General features: G+C 53.8%; 3 protein-coding genes across 3 annotated transcripts; 1 reads left to right on the forward strand and 2 right to left on the reverse strand.

The window, feature by feature from the left end:
• Positions 1-3,255: 3,255 nt before the first annotated feature.
• Positions 3,256-8,543, forward strand: NMRK2 (nicotinamide riboside kinase 2; the record flags this gene model as incomplete). The annotated part of the gene is made up of 7 exons (XM_080359118.1): positions 3,256-3,281; positions 4,308-4,398; positions 5,578-5,626; positions 5,824-5,995; positions 7,362-7,433; positions 7,916-8,022; positions 8,458-8,543. 7 exons carry the CDS (start codon positions 3,256-3,258, stop codon positions 8,541-8,543), a joined length of 603 nt encoding a protein of 200 aa, XP_080215244.1.
• Positions 8,544-10,476: 1,933 nt separating this feature from the next.
• Positions 10,477-17,782, reverse strand: DAPK3 (death associated protein kinase 3). The gene is made up of 10 exons (XM_080359254.1): positions 17,723-17,782; positions 16,913-17,056; positions 14,984-15,344; positions 14,647-14,776; positions 14,429-14,477; positions 14,228-14,254; positions 13,975-14,127; positions 13,407-13,452; positions 12,754-13,270; positions 10,477-10,597 (listed from the first exon to the last, which is right to left on the reverse strand). Exons 2-10 carry the CDS (start codon positions 16,972-16,974, stop codon positions 10,572-10,574), a joined length of 1,371 nt encoding a protein of 456 aa, XP_080215380.1. The 5' UTR covers positions 16,975-17,056; positions 17,723-17,782; the 3' UTR covers positions 10,477-10,571.
• Positions 17,783-17,920: 138 nt separating this feature from the next.
• EEF2 (eukaryotic translation elongation factor 2) lies at positions 17,921-26,386 on the reverse strand. The gene is made up of 15 exons (XM_080359365.1): positions 26,275-26,386; positions 25,256-25,470; positions 24,396-24,577; positions 24,098-24,309; positions 23,247-23,425; positions 22,760-22,865; positions 22,346-22,459; positions 22,057-22,195; positions 21,175-21,370; positions 20,721-20,979; positions 20,313-20,420; positions 19,854-20,207; positions 19,090-19,272; positions 18,869-19,001; positions 17,921-18,542 (listed from the first exon to the last, which is right to left on the reverse strand). The coding sequence occupies exons 1-15, from the start codon at positions 26,275-26,277 to the stop codon at positions 18,349-18,351; spliced, it is 2,577 nt and encodes an 858-aa protein (XP_080215491.1). The 5' UTR covers positions 26,278-26,386; the 3' UTR covers positions 17,921-18,348.
• Between the last annotated feature and the right edge of the window lie 1,018 nt (positions 26,387-27,404).

Raw genomic sequence — 27,404 nt, forward strand, 5'->3', positions numbered from 1 at the left:
TCAAACTGGAACACAGGAGGTTCCACTGAAATATGAGAAGAAACTTGTTGGGGTGAGGGTGGCAGAGCCTGGCCCAGGCTGCCCAGGGGGGTTGTGGAGTCTCCTTCTCTGCAGACATTCCAACCCGCCTGGACACCTTCCTGTGTAACCTCATCTGGGTGTTCCTGCTCCATGGGGGGATTGCACTGGATGAGCTTTCCAGGTCCCTTCCAATCCCTAACTTTCTGTGATTCTGTGAGTCATATTCTGCAACAGAAAGGTCAGTGGACACAGAAACTAAACTATCCCAGGGAAATGATATGAAGATGGCTCCGTGAATATTAAACTGGCTCTGCTAAATTTATCTTAGTTTTAACAAATAAGAATAATACCAAACTTTTCAGAACCGTTAACATTCTAAAAATAACGTAAAGAGCGGGAACATTTTCTATCTTTGATGGAAGCACGCTGTTGAATGGTATTTGTATTAGTGAAGTGTCAAGCAGATAACGTATCTGCCGGATAAACAAGCCCCAGAAAAAGGAAGTTTCAGCTGACCGACGCATAACTCACCGCGAGACGCGGCTAACATAACTTGCTAAAAAAAGTCTTTATGAACACTTGGCATTTGCATAGACATATTTTTACAGGTTGGGTGAAGCCTGGTTTTGGTGGTAAGTGTAACCGTCGCTGTTCATTCGGGCAGTTCTTTTGTAGGAGGAATTTTTTGTTCTCGGGGGAGCAAACAGCTGAGATCTCCAAATACAGGCAGCGCAGCGCCCAGGGAGCAGCGAGGCTGAGGAATCCCAGAATTCCAGCTATGCGGGTGAATGCGATTTCACGGGATGTTTGGTGCGTGAGTGTGAATACGGGCGACGGAAAAAAACATGACAAGGAGCTTTAAAACAAACTCGGGAAAAGCCAGACACAGGGAAACTGAGGGACCGGGAAGAAAAGGGTTGAAAACTGACCTTGAACAAGATTTGCAACTGGGAGCTTAAAAAGACAACACACACCCTAAAAAAATGTGCCTTCTACCCTTCATTCCTCTGGTTTTCAAAAGAAACAGAGTTTTAATGTTCTTTATAGATACAGCAGGGCTTCGCTGCTCTGGAATTCACTGATCCCAAACAACTCATCCAAATACTTAAATATTTGGAACTGCTTTTGTGTTTGCTGTCTGTACTAGAAACATGTTGTTCCTTTTGATGCATCGTAGGCCAAACGCTCATTTTTTTCAATGCAAAAACCCAACCTGCATTTCCAAAGCACATTCAATATTAGTAAATCCAATGGGGAGAAGAATTGTCACTCACCTCAAGGTTGGTACATTCCAAAAATACTTGGGTTATCGTAACGGCAGCTGAGACCACTGTCCCCTCCTCACCTTTATACGACTTCCAAGCCTGCCAGTAGTTCCCTAAGGTTAAATGTGATAAAATAACCACTACAGTAACACACCATTTGCTTTCTTAACCAAGACACCTTCTGAGCTCATGGACAGAAGCAAAACACAGCGAAGGGCACAAAAAATCTGAGCAGAGAGCTAATTTTAGGTCAATTTTTCAGCTGGTGTCAATTAGCATTGCTCCGCTCCAGTGCACAATGACAATTTCCAGCAGCTGAGAGGCCGAGGTGGGGACGCCCCACTTTAAATGCTCTGCTTAAAGCAATGGGCAGCTGCTGCAAATTCAGCTCATCCACGGGCAAGGATTCGAGCTCCAAAGTTCTCTGGAGTGATCATTTCACATCGCTACCTTGGAAATTATCATGAAAGTATAATTTGCAAGTGACGTCTCCAGGAACAATCACATAGTGTGTTCATGTTGACCGTAAATAATTACAGTGGAAACACCGGCTGAGGTCTATTTGTTAAACGCATAGAATTAAAACAGCATAATGGACTGAAAAATACTATAATCCCATTCATATATTTACCAGGCTCTGTCTTAAAACGAAGCGACTTTCTCACCTTCAATATCTTCACTGCAAGGCTTCCAGAATCTTACACCTCTGACAGTCAATAATCTTCTAATTAGCAGTCCATGTTTATTCAAGATCTGCTCCTTTTATCAAAGCACCAGGCCTTGACTTCATGGCTGATGAGCACAAAACAGCTCTGCGGGGAAAAGTAACGTCTTTTATTAGATCAACGGACACAGTTGGGCTGAGACGAATAAGATTTTAGGCACAAACCCTTCTTCAGGCCTGAAACAAGGGCAGAAAAATTCAAGTTAAATACAGCTTGTTGTTCTGAATAAAACTTAATGATGTCAATTACCTGGCTTGAGGAAAAGGTAACTCAACACCCAACACCTCCCCAGACAGCCCTGATTTTAGAAGCATCCGAAGCAATTAAAATTAAAGCACAGGTTCTATGACATGTACTCATGGTGAGAGGTATTTACTCAAGGAAGGAACCCGTGGAGTTAACTTACCTTAAAAAGGGCCACTTTGTATTAATAAACTACAAAGGGAACTCTCATTGTTTGATTTTTTTGTCTATATATGAGAAGTAAGACCGAAGTTGAAAATACTCCTCCTAAATGTTCAAAAGATGGTGGTCCAAGTGGATTCACTCCTCAGCCTCTGCACGTTCCTTTCTCTGAACAGCTTTACTAAAAGGAGTAAAAGATAAAGTTTAGTTCCCTCGCTTTTCCTAACATTAGAGAAATCAAAAACATCCTTCTCATGGCATTCCTGCATTTCAAATAATCAAACAGGAGCTGGGAAAACAAAGAGGAAGACAAGGAGATGGTTATACCCTCAGTTATATCACTTAATTATATCCTCGCCCACCTCTGTGCCTTCCCCAGGACTCCCAAAGGGACCGTAAAAAGGGGTGACATTTCCACCTCCCCCATGACTAATTTAGGCAAAGGAAGAACTTGCCAAAAAGAGCTATTTATAGCGCAGGCGGCGCGGGGACCCGCGAGGGTGCGGGAACAGGTGCAGCGCCGTGACCCCGCTGAGGTGAGGCTTGGCTGAGCCCAGCTTGGCTGAGCCCGGCTCCAAAACGTGGGGCTCATGATAGTCACAGGGCTGCTCCATCACAGCGGGGCGGGAACCGCGGCAGGAACTGCCCTATAAATTACACACACAAACCCGCCTTTTCTTCAATGAAACAGTGAGCAGAGGGAGAACCCAGCCGGGGAAAATAGAGGGGAAAGGCTGGGGAGTGGTTTTGTTTCGCTGAAAGTAATTTCAGCATTTCTAAATATTTTATTTGATTTATTTTCCTCGCCGTATTCCTGCTAAGGAGGCAACTCGACAAAGATGAAATACATTATTGGCATCGGAGGGTGAGTTCCTGTTAACATTATGTATATCTTTTTATAGATACCGCTTTTCCTTCCCGTTTAATTATCATATGTAAGCCGACTGAATAGTAGATTATATATTTGACTATACAATATCACAGGTCTCTAGAAAAGGTGCAACTTGCCGGCTCTTAAAGGACGTATCCAACGTTAAGTTAAACTTTTGGAAGCGTCTCTGGAAGGCAAAGAGGCCAAAATCCCGCTCTGAACGCAATGAGGGATGTATAGAAAGGTTTTGTTTTCCCCAGCAAAGCAGGATGCAGAGGGAAGCCACAGTGTGTGCTTCCAAAACCGACCTTGATTCATAACAGCGTCAGGTTCTTACAGCCTTTAAGTAAAAGGATTAGAAATAAGTCCATGCAGACTGGCCGGGTCTCTCCCTCATTATTCGGGCATTTTATATTAAAGATGGTTTTGCAGGCACAAGGAAGCCTGAGTCATTCTCCACGAAAACAGCGAGCTTCCTCCTTTCTAATTCGTTTAAGGCTTTTTTCTCTCTCTATATATATATTTTAAACTCTTTTTGCAAGCCTGCTTTTCGCGGGGCCGCTTCTTAAGCTGACGAACACAAGGAGTGAGGCCGTTCTAGGGCACTGACCGCTGGCAAGGGCGCCTTGTAAAGCTCCCCCGGCGGCTTCCGGGTCCGTGCGCGGGGAAGCGGAGCCCGCGGGGGCGGACGAGGCACTCGGAGCGGGGCCGCGCAGCCTCCTCCATGTTGAGCGGAGCCCCGGGGCCTCATCCCGCTCCCGCTCGGAGCGGGTCGGACATGGCGGCACCGCCGCGTGCTCCCTCAGCGCCGCCGCTGACCGTTAGGACCGCCGCGCGCCTCCCGCCTCCACCGGGGACCCGCGCGCGCGCGGGGCTGCCGGAGCCAATCAGCGGCCAGCGCGCGCGCGCCGCGGCGCCGGCGAGGCGGGAAATTTAAACCCCCTCAGACACCGGGTTCGAATCCCCGCTGAGGGGGTTTCTAACGCGGTTCTCCCCACTCTGTGTCGCCTCTCCGTGCAGTGTCACCAACGGTGGCAAAACCACCCTGACCAACAGGCTCATCAAGGCGCTGCCCAACTGCTGCGTGGTCCACCAGGATGATTTCTTCAAGGTAAGCGGAGGGATTAAAACGTCAGCTGCTGCTTGCGTATGTAGTGACAGCTCTAGCAGGGCCCCCCTCTGAGCTTTATATACTTGTCCCCCCATAAGTTTTATATACTTGTTCCCCTGTAAGCTTTATATACTTGTGCATGCTTCTCAAGTAAGTTTTGACAATTTAGGAGCAACACATTTTCTGGATGATTCACTTTTTAAGTATCTATATTTAATTTTTAAATGACTTTGGCCAGTTGAGGAGGTTCTGACCTTTACAAATGTCAGTATCTGCCAGTTCCCACAAAAGTGGAGCTGGCACAGAACAGTTGCAGCAAAAGGTTTAGATTTAGCAAGCCTAACTTTAGGTCGAGCTACTGATCTAAGCTAAAGGTTATTTACTGTACTTCGCACCAATCGTTCTCTCAGTGTCGGGTTTTCCTCCTTATTTTACATAAGAACGTTGCTTGTAAATAGTACTTGATGATTTAAGCACCGCTTTCAACACAGTTGCACTGGGGAGCTTTGACAGCCCCGTATTGGGAACCCAATGTAAAGATTGCCGGAGCTCCTAAAGCCCCGCGGGGGCCGGGATGGGGGGTGACGAGTGGGCAGCAGCTGCGCCGCGTCCCCGACACCCGTCCGTCTGTCCTGCCGCCGCAGCAGCACGTGCCGCCCGGCGCGGAACGCGGGGTCGCGCCGCTTCGCCGGGGGCTTCGTGCACAGATCTGGGCAGACGTGAGCCCTTAGAGGAGGAATTTCCCATAAAGATGTGTAATTTCTAGCTCACAAAGATACAACTAAGTGACCAAAAGCCACGCTGTGCTGACCTGCAATTTTATTTAGTATTTAAAATAGTTATGTTTTAGCAGTTACTTACCACTGTATTTGCATTTTAAGTTCTATGTTGATTTATAAACGGGGGTGTAATACTTTGGCCAATAACGCCGTATCGAATTATTAACCCAGAACACTTTGTCCAAAGTATCTTGGTTGAACCGAGAAACCTTTCCAAAGTTCTTGGGGTTGGTGAAAGATGGGAATTTAAGCTTTTAACGTAGCCCATGGAGGGTCTGTAACTGTTTTAAGTGAACACTTGCTTTGTTGTGTATTGCAGTAGCATCCAGGTTGTGATCGGATCTTAGGTAACTGATCACGCTGAGTTTGCAGCAATGTTTTATTGCTCACTATATTTCAGCCACAAGATCAAATAGAAGTCGGGGAAGACGGCTTTAAACAATGGGATGGTAAGAGCAGTGCTCGCTATAGGATGCAGTAATGTATCTTTTTCCTAAGTATCCCTTTTTACTGTTAAATCTTTAATAATTAAAATTTCTCTAATTTCCATTTTACACGTTCATTCTATATTATACTTCCCAGCCGACGTGGTTCGGGGTATTTGATTGTGTCCCCTTTTTCCCACCCGCCCCCTTTCTCTGCCCAGTGTTGGACTCCCTGGATATGGAGGCGATGGTGAGCACGGTGCGGGCCTGGATGGAGAACCCCGTCAAGTTCGCCCGTTCGCATGGGGTGAACATCACACCCGGCTCTAAAGAGCCAGCCTCCAAAGATACCCATATATTGGTCATTGAAGGCTTCCTGCTTTATAATTACAAGTAAGGTTTGGGGAACTATTCACTAGCACCAAGGCTAAAACCTCCTTTCTACTAATACACCCGTCCTGTCTCGTTTTGAGGTGCCGTGCTAAGTGTTTTTCTGCTGTAAAATGCAAGTTTGAGCAGTAAGAGTGCAGAGCACAAGGTGACTTTGTCAAGGCAATGGAGGAAGTTCTTGTTCAGGGCACAGCCTTGAACTTTAGACCGGGCTTTGTAAGTCCTGAGCCAGCGGCGCCAGCGCAGGCGTCGCTCAGGTGCCCTGAACCTTGGCCTGGGAAGGTCGTTGATGAGAATGAGATGATTTGTTCTGCGTTCGCTACAAGGAATTTGGGAACAGTTCTCTCATGTGATACATGTGCTTGGTTAACACCAACTAAACTGAGCTTAATGCGCTGGAGCAAAGATTGGCCTATATATATGGGGAAAAAATGCCCAGTGGGAAGATGGGGAGACTGGACTAGAGATAAAAAGCTTCCAATAGCTAAATATATAAACTTCAGAAAATGGCATGACATAAACACAACAAGCAGAAGAGCATTGGCTCCGGCCGCTGGTCCTGTTTACAAAGCTCTTTCAAGAGAACAAGCTGTGCGTGACACTTGGCACAAAAAGTTGTTGTTTATGAGCCGTTGCTGCTTTCCAAAGGGAATTTAAAGCGGCGATGGGGGACTGTTCGCACCCAGATCTGCCGGGTGTCCCCGGGAAAGAGCTCTCGGTGTCTCCTGAAGGTTACAAATACCTCCCGAACGCTCCGGCTCCTTAACCCAGAGAGAACGTTTCACCCACAGACCTGCTTGCTCAGTCCATACTATATTAAGCATTTCTGCACCGCTCAGCAAGCCCTGAGGAGCCTCCGTCCCACCAGCCTCCAATAGATTTGCTCTAAGGCTTCTCCCGGGTTTATTTTCTTGCAACGAAGCCAGCTGCTGGTATTTCTGCTAAAGAACATGAGCTGATGAGTTGCCCCGTGCCCAACCGGGACAGCCCGTGTCACACAACGCGCCCGGTGGCTCCGTGAGTCAGTCCGTGTCACATTAATGAATCGCAGCGTTGGTCTGCAAGGAGAACTTGAAATGATCTAGAAAGGGAGTCGGGGTCACAGCCTGGCCTGATCCCCCCCAGGAACAGGGATTTGGGTGGGAAACGTTCCTGCCCTTCAGAAAGCACCATTCCCCGTCTTTTATAACTAATAAACCCTAATAAACATTAGCTTGTGCTTTAACAAAACTTACACCTCCGTTGTCTACAACACACACAAATATGAGAGAGGCAGAAAGACTTATGGCTCTGGGGGGTGATTTAAGGCTTTCTCTGTCAAGAAAACAGATCAATAGATGAACAGATCTCTCTTTGTGCCCTTGCCCAGGCCGCTGATAGACCTGTTCGACATACGCTACTACTTGGCGGTTCCATACGACGAATGCAAGAGGAGGAGAAGGTAAGAAGATCCTTCGACAAGTCTGATCCTCCCAAAAGACTGTGAGAGAGGCTGGTGCTCGGGCTGCCACTGGGTTGCTATTAATGGGATACGCTGGTGTCACTTCAACTGGAATGACAGTTTGAAAGTGTAATTTAACTGGAGAAAGAGACAAATACTGATGGGAATTTGGCCTGTGACAATCAGCTTTTACATAAATCATAGAATCGTTTTGGTTGGAAAAGCCCCTTGAGATTGAGACCAACCATAACCCACCCCATGTCCTGAGAACCTCATGTCCGTCTGTCCAGCCCTCCAGGGATGGTGACTCCAGCACTGCCCTGGGCAGCCTGTTCCAACGCCCCACAGCCCTTTGGGGAAGAAATTGTTCCCCACATCCAACCTCAACCTCACCTGGCGCAACTTGAGGCCGTTCCATCCTAAAACGCAGCTGAGCGGGCAAAGGTCAGGCTCTGACGCTCTTTCCCTTCTGCCGTTCACAGCACACGGAACTACACGGTTCCCGACCCCCCGGGTCTCTTCGACGGGCACGTCTGGCCCATGTACCTAAAGCACAGGAAGGAGATGGAGGACGGCGGTGTCGATGTCGGTAAGCGCCTTGAGCACAGATCCTTTGGCGTTGTGCTTGGGATTTGAAGGCAGCCGGTAATTTAATTCAAGGAAACTTTAACTGTAATGATACGAGGTGCTATTTTTACCACCGAGTTGTAACCCTGGCCTACTTTCTGTCCAGATTAATATACGTGGTTTGATAGTTAAGAACTTCTTCCCTTTGTTTCGTATTATAAGCACTTATGGGGGAGGAAAGGGGGAAAAAAGCAGAGGGGATAAAAACCAACAAACATTCTTTATAGTGGGATAAATGATTTTGCAGCCATAGATGATTCTGTTTTTCCAGTTGGAAACAAGTTGTCCTTTGGGTCGATAGAACATTAAAACACGAGCACAATCTATTTTAGAACTAATCTACAGCCATTTGGTTCTGCTCAGAAACCCGCAGTCTGGCTCCATTTTTCTCTTTCAGTTTATTTAGACGGCCTCAAGTCTCGAGATGAACTTTACAACCAAGTCTTTGAGGATATTCAGAACAAGCTTTTAAATCGCTCATAGGTAAATATGGCCCTGAAATGTGGGGACCGGCTGCTGGAACAACCCGCTGGGGAGTCACGTCTTCCCTTCTTGCTTTGCAGGGTCTCCGAAGACCTGAAAGACCCATGTACAGAACGATGTAAATAGTACCGAGCAGTCGCAACGAGGGTTTATTTGTGTAAACTCTTCTTACGCTGTCCTTTGGAAACTATCTTTTGTATATAATTGAAGAACAAAGATAACTTATTTGTGACTCTGATGGACGGGATTGGTTTGCTTGTGGCTTTTTGTTTGTTTTTTAATTTTCTTATTTTCTATTCCACTGGCTTAAACACAACTTGAAAATGCATTTTTATAATGGAACAAGTAGGGCCGTGTTGGGAAAACAACTGACTCTTCTGCTTACGTGCTCCTGCAGATATTAAAGCCTTTATGTGATGGCTTGTTTGTAATGTCATCTCTTACATTCAGTAAAAATCAATTCTTTTTCTTGAGGTCCTGTTTTAATACATTTAAACCTGTTCTTTGAGTACACGTGCGGTCTATTTACTAATAGTTTGTTGTTAAGTCGCTGTGGAAGTGGGTTGTGCTGGGGCTGGGGGAACGATTGGACTCCAGCTTGAGGGGCTTTTCCAACCAAAATTGGGATTAGGGGTATTGAGTTCAGTTCTGGGCCCCTCAGGTCAGGAAAGAGATTGAAGTGCTGGAGCGGGTCCAGAGAAGAGCAACAAGACTGGGGAAGGGACTTGAACACAAGCCCTATGGGGAGAGGCTGAGGGAGCTGGGCTTGTTTAGTCTGGAGAAGAGGAGGCTCAGAGCTGAGCTCAGCACTCTCCAGAACTACCTGAAGGGCAGTTGTAGCCAGGTGGGGATTGGGCTCTTCTCCCAGGCATCAGCAATAGGACAAGGGGTCACGGGCTTCAACTCTGCCAGGGGAAACTGAGGCTGGAGATGAGAAAGCAATCCTGTGCAGAGAGAGTGGTCAGGCACTGGAATGGCTGCCCAGGGAGGTGCTGGACTCACCGGCCCTGGAGGTTTTGAGACTGAGATTGGCCATGGCACTTAGTGCCATGATCTAGTCAATGGGCTGGAGTTGGATCAAGGCTTGGACTGGATGAGCTCTGAGATCTTTTCCAACCCAGTCAGTTCTGTGATTCTGTCCCATCCCTGGATCCCCACAAGAGCTCAGCACCCCCATGTCCCCTCCTCCAGAAGCTGCCAAGAGCAGTGGAGTCACCCCTCGGCCTCTTCTTCTCCAAAGGATCCAAGAATAACCCCCCCAGCGCCCTGGCCCAGCTGAGCTTAAACCCCGTGCTGAGCCAGGCGAGACCTGTCAACCCGCTATCGAAATATAGCGGCTCAAGATAGGCAGTGCCACTTAACTCGTGTCCGTGAGCACGTGCGGCTCGCCACGCACAGAGGGTTCACCACGGTGAAGTACAAAACCCCTCACGTGGGACCAGCCCGGTGAGCATCCCGGCACTAAAATAACCCGGCTGCGGTGCCAGCACCGCTCGTTTTAGAAGGTTTTTGGGCAGGCCTTAATTAGAAATATCGCTTCAGAAAAGCGGCTGCCACACATTAGCAAGAAGTCACCCCCAGAAAAACCACCGAGTGTGTTCCAAGGGGTGTTTTAAAGACGCTGGTGACAAGTCAGAGCTGCCACCTCATTGAGATTTTTGGATTGTCCAGCCGGAACGGGGATGTCGCAGCCAGAGACGAGACACGGATGCCGATGGCATCACCCACACTTCCACAAGCTATAAAAAGGCATATCTCCTCGTGTGCAAGCCCGTGCGTGCCTGGAGAGACCCACAAAACTATAATTACACCGTTACACAGCCAAGCGCTCGTCAATGGCAAAGCTGAGGAATGCCCGGGCCGGGACAGCGTCCTGCGACTTGTCACCGATACCTTGTAAGTCCATTTGACATGGTTACGCGGAGCGTTTCCAGATCAGCTGCAGCTCCACTCACTGGCAGGAATAAGAAGCAGCTTCAGCTCCCCGGCGGGATCCGGCACAGGAGAATTTCCATCAGGGTTTCCCTGTTAACCGAGAGGTTCAAACCTCCTCCCTGATAAGTTGTGTAAGACCGTTTTGCTTTTCTGAAGACATATAAGGGAAAAGCCACAGCGCTGGGCTCAGGCAGCCTCTAGGAAGCAAAAACTCAAAGCCTAAAAAAGGCACTTGGATATTATCTGGCCGCAGAGAATATAAAATGCCTCAGGGCGGCGTTAGCTCTGGTTGCAAAGACAGAAACCGAGGTAGAACCAGGATGTCACATCACCGAAATCTCCCAGGGAGCCGCACACCCCACTTCTGAGCACACCCCAGTTCCTATCCCGTTCAGTATCAGCTGAGCCCCTCCAGGATTTACCTCCTGGACGCTTTCTCCCTGGTAAATCCCTGCGGAGTGGTGGGTGTTCTCCCCCCTCTTTGCAGCCACCGTGCAGCCTCCTGAACTCTGCAACTTAAAGCTCTCGGAAGCAGCTCACCCCGAGAGCAGCAGCAACCAAAACCACCCCAAAATCTGCTTTTTAAGCACCATTTCAGTGTTACCCTGAGCATCCCTCCGGACCAGACCCATCAGGTCCCCTCCGGAGCGTTGCTGGAGCCGCGGCGGCCGCTCCGCCCGGGGGAAGCGCCGCTTCCAAGAGCCGTGAAACAGAAACGGGGCAGCGCAAGGAGCACCTGGGAAGCCTTAGCACTATGTGAACTTTGCCCAGCGAGGGAACAACTGCTGCTATAGGGTTTCCATACATCCTTCCACGTGCTGGCTCCGGTGACGCATCAGCTCTGCCAGAGCGGATCAAATGCCTGTGACTGCAGCTGAATCCGCACCCCAACACCTCCCACAAAACCCTAAGGATGAAGCCCCTGGGGGGAAGACGACGGCCCCCAGCCCCCTGGTGTCCCCGCTGTGGCCAGAGCCCCCTCCAGTGTCCACGCTGTGCCCCGGTGTGGTGCCAACAGCGAGTCACACCGTCACCCCTGATGCCAAGTGCCTCGGCCTGGAAAATGGGACAGACTAAAATTATCCCCAGGCCGGCATTTCCCGCGGGTTGGGCTGAAACCTGAACCCCGCAGGACGTCAGCGGCCACCGCGCGGGGCTGTCCCACCGCTGCCACCCACGGGGACAATTCCACAGCTGCTCTGTGCAAAATGGGATCTGGTTAGTCCCCTGCCAAAGGGGGATCCCTGGGGACAAGGGAGGGACCCCACAGAGCTCTCTGCACCCAAGGGCCTTCCCCGAGCCCCAGGGAGCTCCCCAGAGCCCAAGACCTTCTCCAAATCCCAGGAACAGCCCCCAACTGTCCCTGAGTCCCCCAAATCTGCTGCGGTCAGAGGCAAGAGGGGCTGGGGGCTCCCCCATCCTGCACCCCATCCCCACAGCCTGCAGGGAGCTCACCCGCCAGCACTGGGGCTGATAAAGTGAAAAAAACAGCCTTTCCCCTCCCAAATTAAGGAAATCCCTTTGGGCTGGGAGCACAAACAGCCCTTGTGGGCACAGCAGACGAGCTGTCACCCCTCGACGTGTCCTGGCCCCCTTCCCACCACCCGCCTTCCCACGGAGGAGCCACAGCGGCCGCCCCGCTGCACGGAAACCTTTATTTTGTTAAAAGGGGGGAGCGCCCGGTGGGACCAAGGGCTGGGGCGGGACGAGAGGGGGGTGCGATGCCCCGGGGGGAGCAGGGGACAACTGGGGTCACCCATGGGGCTGCGGCACCTTGGGCCACACAGGAATTGGTCCTCGGTCACGGCTCACGCGTGGCAGAGGCTGAGCTGCTGCCAGGGTTTTGAGGAGGGGTCTCCCCACCAGGACCCCCCCAGACAGGGGCTGCGTCAGCTCCAAGCATTGGGTGGGACAGGGAGGGGGTGACTGGTCCCCAAGGACCAGGTGGAGCAGGGGAGGAGCAGCTGGGGGGAGCACGCAGACGACAAGCCAAGCAAGAGCCGCACGCAGGAAGCCAAAACCCAGGCGAGTGCTACGCCAGCCCCCCGAGCGGGGTCTCCAGGGAGGCTCACCACCCCGACATGCCACCGCGAGCCCAGCAGAGCCTGGGGACAGTGACCAAAGGCTGTCAGTGGCGCAGCTCCTCTGGTGAGCGAGGGGCTGAGCCACTGAGGTTCCTTTGGCACTTGGGATCTGCGAAGGACGAGCCAAGCTCGGCGCCAAAGCAGCCGATGCCGGCACCGTCCCTGCTAGCGGATGCTGCCATCCCCCTCACCACTCTGCAGCTTCTCCCGCTCGATGGACCACACCAGCTCCTGGACAAACTTCATCTCCGAAGCCACCTGCTTGGCCAAAGCCTCGTAGCGGTTCTCCAGCTTTCGGTAACGCCTCTTGAGGCCGTTGGCCACCTGCACCACGCTCTTGGTCTCCTCCTGTGCTTGCTTCTTCAGGGCCTCCGTCTTCTGCAGCTCCTGCCGGATCTGGCGGAGGTCCTGGCTGATGCTCTCATTCTCCTCTTTGTACCACGACTCTTTCTCCTCATAGATGGACAGCAGGGCCTCAATGTCCTCCTGGAAGGACTTCTTGTTCCTCTCTAGCTCTCGGAGGCTCTCCTCGGCTGCAGCTACCTCCTCCATGACCTTGGAGAAGCGCTCGAAGTTGATGTACGTGTTGTTGGGCGGCATGCTGGAGTGGGATTTGATGGTGTACTCCTTCAGGCGCGTGGTCTTCAGCCGGCGGCGCTCGGGCTTCTTGCAGTTGTCTTCATTGCGGACGTTCCTTCTCTTGATCACCTGTGGAGAGGGACAGCCGTGGTCACCACGGGCACCAAAGCAGCCCCAGCTGCAGGCTGTGCATCGTGCAGCGCCACGCGCCTCCCAGCTCCTGGATGTTTGACACCCAAAAGGCGCCAATTCTTCAACTTCTCACCTTAATCCACGGGTGCTCCAGGCTTTGCGCGATGGTCATCCGCTTCCTGCAACGACAGCAAGGCTGCGACCCAGAGGCAGAGGCTTTGCTGCCTCTGTCCCATTTAAACTCCTGGAAGAGCAGCTCAGACCCCACCACCTCTGGGATGCAGATGAGCCCAGACAAACCCAGGGGCCACCCCGGAGAGGGACCACATCCAGCTCCTGCACCCTCAGCCACCTTCTGGGTGCTCAGCTCAGCCCTCGATCCCTCCCAGATCCCTCCTGTTCAGCTGAGCTGCTGCATCCTCAGAGTGAGCCCAGAATTAACGCCAGGCCTGATGCCAGGGAGAGACTTTGTTTTCAAGGTTTTACACAGCACCAAATCCTACAGCAGCAGAGGGGAAACGGGGATAAATGGGGTTTATAAACAAGCAGCACAATGGGAACAGGTAAAGGCCTCTGGGTGGGCAGCAAGCAGGTCAGAGTGAAGCCCCAGCAGAGGCAGGAGCTGCCCGTTCGTGGGGAATCAGGCAGGAGGGACCATCCCCTCACCCAGCGCAACCCCAGCTCTGCTCCCCGTCTCTCACTTGGGGTCCTTGACGAGCAGGCGGCGGATGAAGTCCTTGGCCAGCTCGCTGGTGTTGCTGAAATACTCCTCGTCAAAGTCGTAGTTGACGGCCGATATGTTGGTTAGGGTCTCCTGCTTTGTTTCACCCAGGAAAGGGGACGCTCCGCTCAGCCTGCAGCGAGAACAGGCTGTGACACCCCAAAAAGGCGACAGCCCAAGGAGGGGGACTCGCCCTGCAGCACCCGTCTACCCCCGACACCCCCCATACTCACAGAATGTATGTGATGACCCCAATGCTCCTGGAAGAGAGAGGAAGAGGAGGCTGAAGACCCACAGAGCTGTTGGGCCCCTCTCCCTGCGCTTGAAGCACGAGGGGAGATGCACCAGCACAACCCCAGTCCCAGGGACCAGCCACTGGTGCCACTGGTGCTACTGGTGCCAGTGCTGGAAGGTGTTCGGGGGGTGACACTCACCACATGTCAGCCTCCAGCCCCAGGGGTTCGTAGTTGACAATTTCTGGGGCTTTTAGAAGGAAAGAGGGGACAAAACAGGATTATTCTGAGGAAAAGAAGCCTGTCATCACAAGCACAGCCCAGCGGCTGCACCGGTGCTCTGGGCACCTCTCCACAACGGAGCCAAAGCTTCCAGAGCCCAAAGGAGCCCCACAGGCCCATCGCCCACCGAGTCTCACCTACAAACTCTGGGGTCCCAAATATATTCTTGAATTCATTCCCAGCTTCAATCTTGTGGGCAATCCCGAAGTCGATGAGTTTGATGCGAGGGTTTGGCACGTTCTTGTCCAGCAGCATGATGTTCTCGGGCTGCAGGGGGAGAGGAGCCGGCATTTACCCCCAATTGCTCACCCGTGGAAGCCTCGTACCGCCCTGCGCTCCTCTCCCCAGAGCAAAGGACACATCCCTTATGTAGGGAGAGACCCCAGAGCCAGCCCCGCGGCTCCGCAGGAGCCTGGACGCTCATCCCACTCCCCAGCTGCCGAGCACGGGGTGTTCGCACCCCCCAGACCTCACCTTCAGGTCAAAGTGGGCGATGCGCTTGGAGTGCAGGTAGTGCACCCCGTCCAGGATCTGCTTGAGGAACTGGGTGGCCTCCTCCTCCGTCAGCGACTCCTTCTCAGCCAGAAAATCAAAGAGCTCACCGCCCGAGACCAGCTCCAGGATCAGCACCACGTCCGTCTTGTTTTCGAAGATGTCGTGCAGCGTGATGATGTTGGGGTGCTGGATCTCCCGCAGGATGTCCACCTCCCTCTCGATCTCCTCCCGGCTCACGCCCCGGCGGCTGGACGACAGCCGGCGCTTCTTGATAAATTTGGCTGCGTATTCCAGACCCGTTTTCCTCTCCCGGCATTTTCGTACAATGGCAAACTGGCCGCTGCGGGATGCAGGGAGGAGATGAGGAGAGGATCTCCTGCATCGCATGTGCCTGCGTTGCTTGGCAGCGGGGCCAGCACCGGTATGAGGACGGGGGACACTGCACCGTGCAGAGGGACGCACAGCTTCCCCGAGGGGCTGTTGGGAACTGGGGTCCTGCCACATGCAGCCGATGACACCCCCGTGCTCCCAGCACGCTCCCAGGGCTCACACACCCTGCACGGCTGGAGCAGGAGTGTAAACCCCGAGCAGGACGTAGGAAGGGAATTGCTCGCAGGAATGGAGGAAGGAAATTCCTCCCAGGGACACAGCAGCTGCTGACCCTCCCCAGGCTGTTCAGGTGCTGCTGTGACCACCCGAGGCTGGGAGATGTTCCTTGGTCCCCATTTCCAGCCAGGAGCCCCCAGGCTGTTCTCAGGAGCAAATCCCGGAGCCCAGTGGTCCTTGGGGACCATACAGCTCTGATGGGGAAGGTGGTGGGGGAGGAAATGCCTGAGTAACCACAGATGACAGTTCAAAGTGCGCTGTGGTGGGGGGTCGGGGGGGTCTGTGCATCAACAAGTGCTTCAAGGAGCCAGGTCCTGCTGACACCGGCATCACTGCTATGGCAGGATCCCAACTCTGGTCCCTCCTGCCCTGGCCAAGCCCCCCATGGCCCCTCAGCACCTTCCCCCGCGGGCGGGATCCGTCCTGCATCCCCAGGCTGCTCCATCCCCTCCCCGCTGCCCTGGCCATTGGTCACCCCGCCGGCACGTGGTGACGTCTGGTCCCCGTCACTGGCCTCCGTCACCGGCTTCCGTGCGCGCCCAGACCCAACACGCCTTTATACACCCCCGCATCATGGCCAGGGCCACCCGCAGCCCCCCCGGGAAAGGACCAGCCTTGCCCAGGTGGGATCCAGCCCCCAGACACCTCTCCCATCCCCACAGCTCACACCGCAGCCACAGCACAGCCCCGCAAAGACCTGCAGTACGTCCCTGGGAGCTTCCCCGCTCTTAAAAAAACGCTGAAGCCACCTAAAATGTTTCCACCACACAATTATTTCCCAGTGCCCCAAGGAGCCCCGTGCCCAGGCAGCAGAACTCGAGCCCCCGCGGTGCCGGCACCGGGGCTGGCGTGGCCGAGGCAGCGCCTGAGGATCCAAACCCAGCCCACACCCCCCCACTGCGCCGCTTTGCATCCCGGATGATTAAATCCCATTTGCATGCGATGATTCACCCCAGATCCATCCCACCGGCACAGAGCCGGGCGGCAGCGACCCAGAAGTGCTGGAAGCTGCCAGCACCAACCCAGTGGCCCTGGCCAAACCCAGACAGGATGGAAGCTCTGCAGGGAGCTGCTAGGCCTGCCCAGATATAGGAGTGAGTTTAATGTTAATTAATGCCTAATTGCTAGAGGTGCCTCGGTCTCAGCACAGTCCCCAGTCCCACTGAGGTGACAAAGGGGATGCCACCAGTGCAGGGACACCACGAGGGCTGCAGCAGCCAGGCGAAGCTCCTGTCCTGGTGCTTGGGCAGGGGGAGCTGCCACAGGAGCCCCCCCAAGTGAGCACAGCGGGATGTCACTCACCTGCCCAGCTCTTCCCCCATCTCGTAGAAGTCCTCCACGCTCTCCTGCCGGAAGGTGGACATGGCTGCGGGGCCCCGGCAGGGCTGAAGCCACCCCGAGCCTGCGAGCGGAGGAGGACGCCGGGGAGTAGCCGGGGATCAGCACCTGCAGCACCAGAAAAGGGGGTTTGTGCCCCAGGAGCCACACGTTGACACCAGCAACAGACAGTCCCTGCTCGGGGCCAGGGACCCTGTCCCCTTGGGAGGACAATACACAGGAGCCAGGGATCCCCAAAGCAGCACAGCCCCCCCTGCCCCACAGGCCCCACATCCACAGCTCCTTCCTGCCCTATTGCCCCCAGACCCAGAGTTTCCCCCCAGGTTCCCACAGCCCCTTCCTGCCCCACATCCCCCCATCCCAATTCCCCACTGCCCCCCAGACCCCAAACCCACAGCTCCCCCTGCCCCATCACCCCACACCCACAGCCCCTTCCTGCTCTATTGCCCCCAGATCCAGAGTTGCCCCCCCAGATCCCCCCATCCCGATTCCCCACAGGCTCTTTCTGCCCCACACCCCCCCATCCCCATCCCGCTCCCTCCCAACCCTCACAGGCCGCAAACCCTCATCCCTCACAGCCCCACACCCCCACCCCGCTCCCTCACAACCCTCACAGGCCGCAAACTCCCAACCCTCACAGCCCCACCCAGCCCTCACACCCTCCCCAAATTCAATCTGTCGCTCCACAGCCCCTCAAACCACCCCCCCGAGTCCCACAGCCCGTTCCCTGCCCCACAGCCCCCTCACCCCCCCGCCTCATCCCCCCGGCCCCACCTGAGCCGCCGCCGCCCGCGTCGCCGCATTCCAGCACTGCTACCGGCCCCGCCTACCCTTTGGCTCCGCCCACTCTTTTGACTCCGCCCAGAGGGCGGAGTCAAAAGAGTGGGCGGGGCAAGGGTAGGCGCACCGTTGCTACCCCGCCCACCCAGTCCTCCCATCCGCAAGGCGGCGCCCCACAGGAAAACGCATTAATCACCATTATCCAATTTTATTAATTCCAGTGGCACTAATACAGGCGGCGATGGTCAACGACGGACAGTCACACTGCATCGATCCTCATTTTGCATGGATTTAACCCATTTTTTCTGGGGAGAAATGAAGGAGGACATCTCCCCCCCCCCCAACCTTGCTTTGAGTCAAATAAATACAGATTTGGGCAAATCTAGTGGAAATGTTTTAGTTACAATGGCAAAGATGAATCATGTGCAACACAGAAACCTATAAGGCTTTTTTTTTTTCGTTTGTTTCTCCTCATGTAAAGTCTCAAATCGCTATGAAACTGATTAATTAACAATGCAAAGAGATGGTGGTCACAGGCGTCTACCCCTTCACACGGGCATTAACGCTACTTAATTAATTTCTTTTATTTCTTCCCAACCCCAGAGTCCCAACGAGTTTAATTAGAGTTTGTCGAGGAAGTTGTCGAGGGCAGGGATTCCTTCCTTCAGGCCTTTGCGTTTGCGGGTCTCAGCCACCACCTGGGAGGGACGGCTGGCGGCGTCAAAGGGATCCCCGGGCAGGATCTGCCAGTGGTCAAAGACACACTGGGGGAAGGCCTGACCCCCCGTGTTGGACCTCAAATCCGCTGTGAAACCTGCGAGGAAGAACAGAGGAGGGTGAGGTTGAAGAAAAAGGGGTGTAGGTCAGTGTCACCTCCAGCAGAACCCACACTCTGGGTCACCAGTGCTGGATCTTGGGAACAACTTCCCCAAAGGGCATTGGAACAGGCTGCCCAGGGCAGTGGTGAAGTCACCATCCCTGGAGGGTTGGACAGAGATGAGGGTCTCAGGGACATGGGGTAGTGTTAGGTTAATGGCTGGGCTTGATCTTCAAGGTCTTTTCCAACCTAAATGATTCTATAATCATTGCTGTAAAACTAAGGATCTCCCTCCTTCCTTCCTTCCCAGGACCAGCACTTACCAAAGGACTCGTTGACAGGCAGGTAGGCCTTAACCACAAACATGGGGGTACCAGCCACCTGGGTCTCCTCAAACACGTGGCCACGCTTCCTGTTCAGGACACCATAGATGCCGCCCACCACCTGCTCTGGGCACTGCAAGAGAGAGGAAGGTGTCAGGACCACAAACCACCTACTCGTTTTCTTCACACAGGATCCTCAGGGCCAAGCAGAGGTTCCTCACCTGGATCTCCACAAGGTAGATGGGCTCCATGAGCCTGGGCTGAGCGGTGAGCACGCAGGCATAGAGGCATCTCCTGGCAGTGGGAATGATCTGCCCGCCTCCGCGGTGGATGGCGTCGGCATGCAGGGTGACATCGTGCACATCAAAACGCACGCCACGCATGTTCTCCTCGCACAGGACCCCCTGGGAAAGCACACAACAGAGGTCAACCAACACAGCACCAGGGGACAACTGGTGTTCCCTCCCAGGAGGCTCTGGTCCCTCAGCTCACAGACATTCCTTGGAAGCAGGTTCTAGAGCAGGAAGCACCAGATCCTGCTTGGCACAGCAAGGAGCCACTTGGCAAGTCCTCATCTTTGCCCAGGACCCAAAAACCAGCTACTTTATCCCCAAGTCACCACCACAGCTCCTCGGAGGAAGCTTCAAGCACTGAAACCATTTACACCAGTATCTTCATGCAACAGCTCTGTCTCCAGGGACGGGGCTCCGAGCAACCTGAGCTAGTGAAGATGTCCCTGCTCACGGCAGGAGTGGCACTGGGGGAGCTTGGAAGGTCATCAAAAAGGAGAACCTTCTTGTCTTGGGGTTGTGTATGTGTTTAAACTCATGACATCTTCACTCCAGCTGCCACCGAGTTTCATTTAGCCTACAATACACTTCTGAATTATGAAATACATTGCACTGTGACAGTTTTTCTGGAGTTTCTTTGTAGAGACAGATGTGCAGTAGGTGTTCATGCCACCCAGCCCAGGCGCTGTCCCTACCTCCTTTGTCGCCCACTGGAAGCCAGCCACCACGCTGTCCTTGATCTCATTCAGGTACTGCACCCCCTTGGTGATGTCGGTCAGGATGTTGGGGCCAGTGCCATCGGGACCAAAGCACCAGATTTTCCTGGCTTCAGTGACATCCCACTCGTACTTCTCGGCCAGGTAACGAGCTCGCTGCTTCAGCTCCTGACGAGCAGTGACCTCACCCTTGTCGATGTCCTCGGCCAAGCCATCCGGGAAGGGCCGGGCCTTCATGTACAGCCTGTTGTGTTTGTTGGGGGACTTGGAAAGGCACATCACATTGGATTCCTCGCTGACTGTTTCACGGTAGGACACAACAGGATCTGATTTCTGCAGTGACAAGGAGCAGAGAAGAGCAGTGAAGCCACCAACCGAACGGCAGCTCAGACACCCACCTAGAGCTCACCACCAGCTCCACCACTGCAGCTCCTCTACCTTGATGGGAATGCAGGCGTGGTCCTCTTCCAGATCCTTCAGGCAGATCTCCAGGTGCAGTTCCCCTGCCCCGGCAATGATGTGCTCCCCAGACTCCTCAATTATGCACTGAGAAGACCATTGATACAGCAGGTGAGGCTTTTGACCGCAACACAAGCTCTCACACATAAAACACTGTTTCCAATTTTTGTCTTTGACTCCTAAAGCTACTGCAGATGCTCCTTCCACTGATCTGGGGATGACCTGGGACCAAGCCCAAGGTAAAACACCATATTCCTTCCCACTCCGGTAGGGCTGGGACCAACACTCAACACTTTTCTGCTAGCACCACCACAATTAAAGGCAGAAGGCTCCTGTGCCAGCAGGACCAAGATTTCTCCTGTTCCCTAAACGTTTTTGGACACTCACCTGCACCATAGGGTCAGACTTGGCCAGACGTTTCAGTCCCTCCACCAGTTTGGGCAGGTCAGCCGGGTTCTTGGCTTCCACAGCCACACGCACAACAGGGCTGACGCTGAACTTCATGACCCTCATGTTGTGAGCGTGCTCAAAGGTGGTGATGGTTCCAGTCTTCACAAGGAACTGGTCGACACCAACCAGACCAACAATGTTTCCACAAGGCACGTCCTCAATGGGTTCAACGTAGCGGCCCATCATGAGAATGGTCCTGGCAAAAGAGAAAGTCATTTTAATTAAGTCTGAAAGAGGAGGTCCCACCCACCAGGCAGTAACCTGGAGCTGCAGCAGCAGGCTTGAAATTAACGGCCAAGCATCTTGATGGGCCTCAGAGATGAGAGGGGGACCCAAGATGGCACCAGAACCACAAATCTGAACCACACAGCACATCCCAGCCAGGACTGACCTTTGAATTGGCTTCAGGTACAGATCCTCCTTCTTGCCAGGTGTGTAGTTTGGTCCCATGATTCTGACTTTCAAGCCAGTTGAGACGAGACCAGAGAAGACACGTCCAAAAGCATAGAAACGTCCCTTGTCGGAAGTTGGCACCATTTTAGAGATGTACATCATCAGAGGACCTTTGGGGTCACAGTTCTTAATACCTGGGGGGAGAGATCAGCTTAGTTCAGTGTCATTCTCACACATGGTGCCCTGTCCCTCACCCACCCCTAAACATGAAACCTGTACCTGGTGGTGTCCCAGCCTGTTGACCTCTGGCACATACCCTGGCTGCTCTCTAGTGACTGAGCAGCTCATTCCTCCAAAGTAAAGCTGTGAGCTATACAGCTTCTTCCATCCATACAAGAAAAGCTACAGACTCAAGACCTCTTGAGGCTCTGGGGAGACCTTATGGTGGCCTTTCAGTACTTAAAAGGGGCTGATAAGAAAAGATGGGGACAGAATTTTGAGCAGGGCCTGTTGCAACAGGACAAGGGGTGATGGTTTAAACTAAAGGAGGGGGATTCAGGCTGGACACGAGGAAGGAATTGTTGGCCCTGAGGGTGGTGAGAGCCTGGCCCAGGTTGGCCAGAGAGGTGGTGGATGAACCATCCCTGAGACATCCCAGGCCAGGCTGGACGGGGCTCTGAACACCCTGAGCTGGTGAAGATGTCCCTGTCGTGGCAGGAGGTGAACTGGGGGAGCCAGGAAGGTCCCTTCCAAACCAAACTATGATTCTATGAATTACAGTAGCTACCATGCTGTCTATGTGGAGAACAAGACAGCTATAGGCATTTTCAAGCACTTATGTGAAGAGATGCAGGGCAGCAAAGCAAGCGACTCATCGTACCTATAGCAGCCTCATCATCAGGGGGTCCCTCGTAGAGCAGCTCGCAGCGGTACTTCTGGGCTGTGACGGGAGAAGGCAGGTGAATGGTGATCATCTGCAGCAGGGCATCTCCGGCAGGCAGCCACCGCCTCATCACGGCCTGAGCAGAGAGCAGAGTGAGACCCAGGCAGACTGCTCACAACCTGCTCAGCACCCAAGCAGGGCTTGTAGCTGCCTAGTAGTAAATTTACACAGTCAGAGCAGCACAACTACTCATCTCCTCCCCACAGACAATTCAGCCCAATCTCACCTTCAGAAGGGGTTTGCCCTCCTTGTCCTTATCTTCACTGTCAAGCTTGATGTCCAGTTTTTCAATCAGTTTAGCCGCCTCCTCTTTCTTGAAGTGCATGATTGCATCGAAAACCTGGAACAACAGCGGCAGTTTTGAATGTTGCCAGTGACACGGTCTGAAGCAGCAGCACAAACATCTCTAAAGAGAATCTCTGTTCTTGCTCATCACCCAGCTGAAGCCTTTTGGAGGCTCAGACACAGATTTGCCTGCACCAACTTCCTTGCCCACATAGAGTAATGAGATGTGTCAGATATTTAAAATTTCTTCAATCAGACAAGTCAGGTCAAAGTGAAGAAATTTTCCATCATCACGCACTGTAACTGAAGCAGAGAGTGTACGGCACAAGCACGTGCTGAATGCTGAGGACCTCACCTTGAAGATGGGGTCCAGGATAAGCTGGCAGAAGGTCCTGGGCAGTTTCTTTCCATCAGGGCTGGTAGCAGACTTGCTGAACTTGCCAGTAGCAGGATCAAAATATCTGGAAAAAGAATCAAGTCAGACAAGTATCAGTGCTCAGTTCAGCTTCGGAGCTGTGGCTTGTTCTGCTTGTTCAGGTCAGAGGAAAAATGTGCTGCATAAGATCCATCTGCGTACTTTCCCCCACCACGCTGAGGCTTTCAGAGCTCACCAAAATACATTTAACTCGTGTTACCAGCTCACCATCCCCTCCCCATTTATCTTCATGTTTCCTTCTGTAAAGATTTCATGGGAAATAGCTCTTTTGCCGGCATGTGCACGAGGTCACAGAGACAGAGCCATCAACAGGCACAACCACATCCTCCCTCTTTACCCATCTTCCACAGCATCAGCTGCAGCCAGAACCAATCTGGAATTAAAATCAGTGGCCACAATTCCTCACCTGTCTCCCCACAGCTTCTTCATCATGTCTTCTACTTTCTTGGCACGTTCAGATGGATTCATCTGGGAATCACCCTTGGCAGCAAACTTTGCAACGTACATTTCAGCAAACTGTTTCAGAGTGAAAGCCCAGCCGTGCAGGCCAGAACCGAAGCCGACGGTACCGAGCACTGGATCAATCTGAAAGGGAATGGGACAGTCAGGTTACAGAGGAGCAGTCACAGCGCATTACAGAATCAGCCTATTTGGTCCCAAAAAACACCTACGTACAAAGAGTTTGAAGAGGAAGCTTCAGAACTATAGGATCTTCGGATGACAGCAGTCATCTCTGAGGTCTGGGGACAGCCTGGCCACACACCCACCCAGCTTTGTACAGCAGAACTACATCCATTTTTCATCAATTTGACCAATTACGTATTCAGACAGCTCAGCAGCTACAAAAATTTGTGTGCTGTAAGATTCTTGTCCTTTCCAAGAAGGATCAGCAATACACAAAGACCTGCAGCAAGCAGGGAACGATACTGTGTAGACTGGGATCTTGCATCACCCAGTATCACAGATGTGACACGAGCAAGAAAGTGTTGATAAAACAAGGGCAGTCTTTGTTAAAAAAGAAAGTCATTTATTGTATTTGTAGTCTTTATTTGCCTAATTTGCCTTTTACTAACAGAAGACATGGAAGTAAAGCCAGCAAGAGCTTCAAAGCAGCACATGCCTGGGCAGTATGGTTGCCAGAATTATTCTGCTCTCCTTTCTCCATTTGAGACAGAGAAGAACCAGTGAGGAGTCACAACTGCTCCCACTCACTAGAGCAAATTATTTTTAACTCAGCGTTCCCTGCCTTCCACTTACCATGATATTTCCCATGGGGCCACTTTCTCCTTCTCCATACGTGGAGATAATGACGTTGACGTTTTCCACAATGCGCTGGAAGGTCTGGTACAGCTCTTCTGGATCCAGCTGCAGCTCCAGCAGCGCTCGGTCCATCTTGTTCATCATCAGGACAGGCTTGATCCTCTCAGCAATGGCCTGACGCAGCACGGTCTCTGTCTGCACACACACGCCTGACAAACACAGGGGAATTAGTTATCCTCGTCTTCAAACTCGCCCAACAAACGCTCCAGCTTCATAGAGCTGCAGAAAACCTTACCAGAGACACAGTCCACAACAACCAGGGCACCGTCAGTGACACGAAGGGCAGCAGTGACCTCTGAAGAGAAGTCCACGTGCCCAGGAGAGTCAATCAGGTTGATCAAGAAACCAGAACCATCCTTGCTCTGCTTGATGAAGGCCAAATCGTTTTCAGAGAGTTCATAAAATAGAGAAATAGCCCTGAAATAAAAGAAAAACCATTTAAATTAACATCTAGAGTTTACCTCTCTCCAGTACTTAGAAATAGCTTTTTATCCTGCACATACAGCTGCACCTGGGCTTGAGGATTTCCTGAAGCGCATTCCTGGGAGGCCAGCGTGCGAGATAACTAGGAGCACAAGCTAAAATCTGCCCTTCCTACACTTTTCTGAAATCATAACATGACTCCATGTCATTTAAAGCACCCAAAGAAGATCCAGTTTCTTTCAATCAAGGATTTATGCTTATTCTACCAAGCCCATCCTCCTTTTTGATCTCTTTTTACGTCCCCGGGGTCCTCAAACCACCCATGGTGACACAAATGCCAGGTACGTCACCAGAGACACTGACAAGACAGTCTCTGCGCTGCATCCAGCCGGCACCAGCCACATCCAATAGCCCCAGTGCTAATGCGGGAAGCTGAAGCTCACATCTATCTCCCAGTGGCCACCAAGGTTGCACTCTATGATTCACAAGCCAATACTTGCTCTTTCATTTAAGCAATCCTCACGAGCAAGAGATGAACTTCTGGACTAGACCAGAGAACACCTGACATCCTTTTGTTCTATCTCATGATCAAAACAGTGAAGGACTCAAAGCCCGCCCCGAGCTCAGACCACACAGCGGGAGCACCAAGGTGCCTGATGGAAAGGAACTCACGTTGATTTGATGGTGATGCACCGTTCCTGCTCATCCTTCCTCGTGTCGGTGAAACGGGTCTCCCCCGCGCGGGCAGAGGCAATGATACCAGCTTTGCATACCAGAGAATCAGTCAAGGTTGATTTGCCGTGATCAACATGGGCAATCACAGACATGTTTCTGATGTTGGCCTTTTTATCCATGATGGCCCGTATCTGGTCTACTGTGAAGTTCACCTTGAAGAAGAGAAGCGGGAGGAGGAAGAAAACATAAGGTATACAGAAACAGCTTGTGGCAGTTCTAGGAGACCAAACCAACACCACAAAAACGTGCCATGGTCACACCAACACCAATTCTGTCTGGGTAGCATATGTTTTACAAGACACTCCACAGGGAGAGGAGCAAGGGCACTGCAGACACCAGCTGACAAGCAGAGGGGCCTGGGCCTGCGGCACCAGCAGTGCGCTCCTGCTCTGCCTCCGTGTCCTATGAACTGCAGCAACGCCAGCGGCTCCTTGAGGCAAACCCCCACGAAAACCAAACCCCATCTGGTTGCTGCTCCGCAGCGGGCAGGTGACAGCCCGGTGTTCCGGCAGCACTGTCTCCGCCCGGGCCGCAGCGTTACATAAGGCAGCCGCCGGCCACCGCAGAGGCCCGTCTGCGATGTCAACACCACCCGCTGCCACATCACCGCTGCTGCCACTGCTCTCCCTCCCCACAGAGCAGCCGCAGCACCACCGGGCCCAGCGGCACGGCCGCGGCAGCACCGGGAGGGCCCTACGAGGGCTGACACAGCCCCCCAGGACCGCCGAACCCCACCCGCCGGGCGAGGGCCCCGATTCTCCCCGGGGACAGTCCCCTCCCCCCCGGCACGCTCGCCAGCCCCACCCCTCTCCCCTCAGCAGCGGCCCAGCCCGACACCACAGGCCGCTGGCTCCGCCACAGGCCTGCAAGCCGTGCCGGGGCGGCCATCCTCCACGTCGCAGCGAGCGCGGTGCCTGCTCAGCCCGTCAGGGCGGCGGCAGGACGCGGGGGCTCACCATGGTGGCGGATGGCGGTGGATTCTCCGGGGCGGGGGGGTGACAGCAATGGCGGCGGCAACAGCCCTGTCTCGCTGGCGAGCGCAGAGCGGGCGGAAGAGAACGCTGACGTCAACCGCCCCCTTCTTATACGGCCGCGCCGGCCGGGGGGCGGAACATGCGCACCCTGCGCTCAGAGCGCATGCGCGGCCGCGCCTCTCTGGCCTGCAGCGGCCGGCAGGCTCTATGGTTGGGAGGACTGTTCCGCCGGGGCCAGACCACGTGGCCGCTCACCGGGGCTGCACCGGGGCCTACGGGGGCGCTGCGACCTGCAGCTCCCGCCCCGCGCTGCCGTGGCTCTGCCCGGGCCGCAGCGGGGGCAAAGTCCTCCCCATCCTCTGCTGGTAACTCGGGTGGGAACCGACCCGGGGGACCGGAGTCGGTACGGCCGCTGCGGGCGGTGATCGACGGGCAAGGAAGAGGCCAGTAGAGCAGACCCCGGTACCAACACCGTCCACCGTCGGGCTCTGCCCGCCCCGCTGCTCTCCGCCCCGCCTGGCCTCTCCCCGCCGAGGCCGGTCGCTGCCGTGGCCCGGCGCCCTCCGCCCGCCTCGGCCCCGCAGGGTCCCCGAGGTGCGCATGCGCCAGCCGGCCCGGCTATAAGAAGGGGCGCCGGCGCTGCAGCGCCCCCTGTGGGCGGGGAGGAGCAGCACCCCCTGCACCGGGAACCGCGGGGACCCGCACCCGGCCGGACCCCCGGGGCTGTGCTGCAGCCACCGAGCCGGCGCACCGAGGCGCCTCATCACCGGGGAACGGGGCCTCACCCCGCAGCCTCGGGTTGCAGCACCGCGGTTGTACCCAGGGCTGAGGTTGCTCTGGCTGGGACCCCGGGGGCCACCGAGGTCCCTTTGGGGACCCCAGCAGCTCCGCTCCTCCTTGGGCGGCTTGCGCGATTCCTTGTGCTCAGGCGGAACAGAGTCCAAGATAACCCAGCTGCTGGGTGCAGAATGACGGGGCAGCGCCAGGGAAGGCCCCACGCCCCATTTTGGGGGGTTCCTGCCAACCCAGCACAGGAACCAAGAGCCAAACTCCCTTTGTTTTGTCCCAGTGAGCTGTGAAGCTGAAGCTCTACATGGTAAAGAACGTTCCCT

Source organism: Nesoenas mayeri, assembly GCF_963082525.1.
Source record: "Nesoenas mayeri genome assembly, chromosome: 25".
Taxonomy (NCBI): Eukaryota; Metazoa; Chordata; class Aves; order Columbiformes; family Columbidae; genus Nesoenas; species Nesoenas mayeri.

Excerpts from the sequence above, each read along its gene's own strand:
- EEF2 (XM_080359365.1), bottom strand. Across the intron at positions 24,578-25,255 it reads TGCATCACCATCAAATCAAC|GGCTATTTCTCTATTTTATG; the intron begins GTGAGTTCCTTT and ends CTTTTATTTCAG. Across the intron at positions 19,002-19,089 it reads TCTACCTTGTGGAGATCCAG|TGCCCAGAGCAGGTGGTGGG; the intron begins GTGAGGAACCTC and ends TCTCTCTTGCAG.
- DAPK3 (XM_080359254.1), bottom strand. The coding sequence starts at position 16,974 with ATGTCCACCTTCCGGCAGGAGAGCGTGGAGGACTTCTACGAGATGGGG. Across the intron at positions 14,777-14,983 it reads TCGCCCACTTTGACCTGAAG|CCCGAGAACATCATGCTGCT; the intron begins GTGAGGTCTGGG and ends CTCCCCCTGCAG. Across the intron at positions 10,598-12,753 it reads GCGGGAGAAGCTGCAGAGTG|GGAGGAGGTTTGAACCTCTC; the intron begins GTGAGGGGGATG and ends ACAACTTATCAG.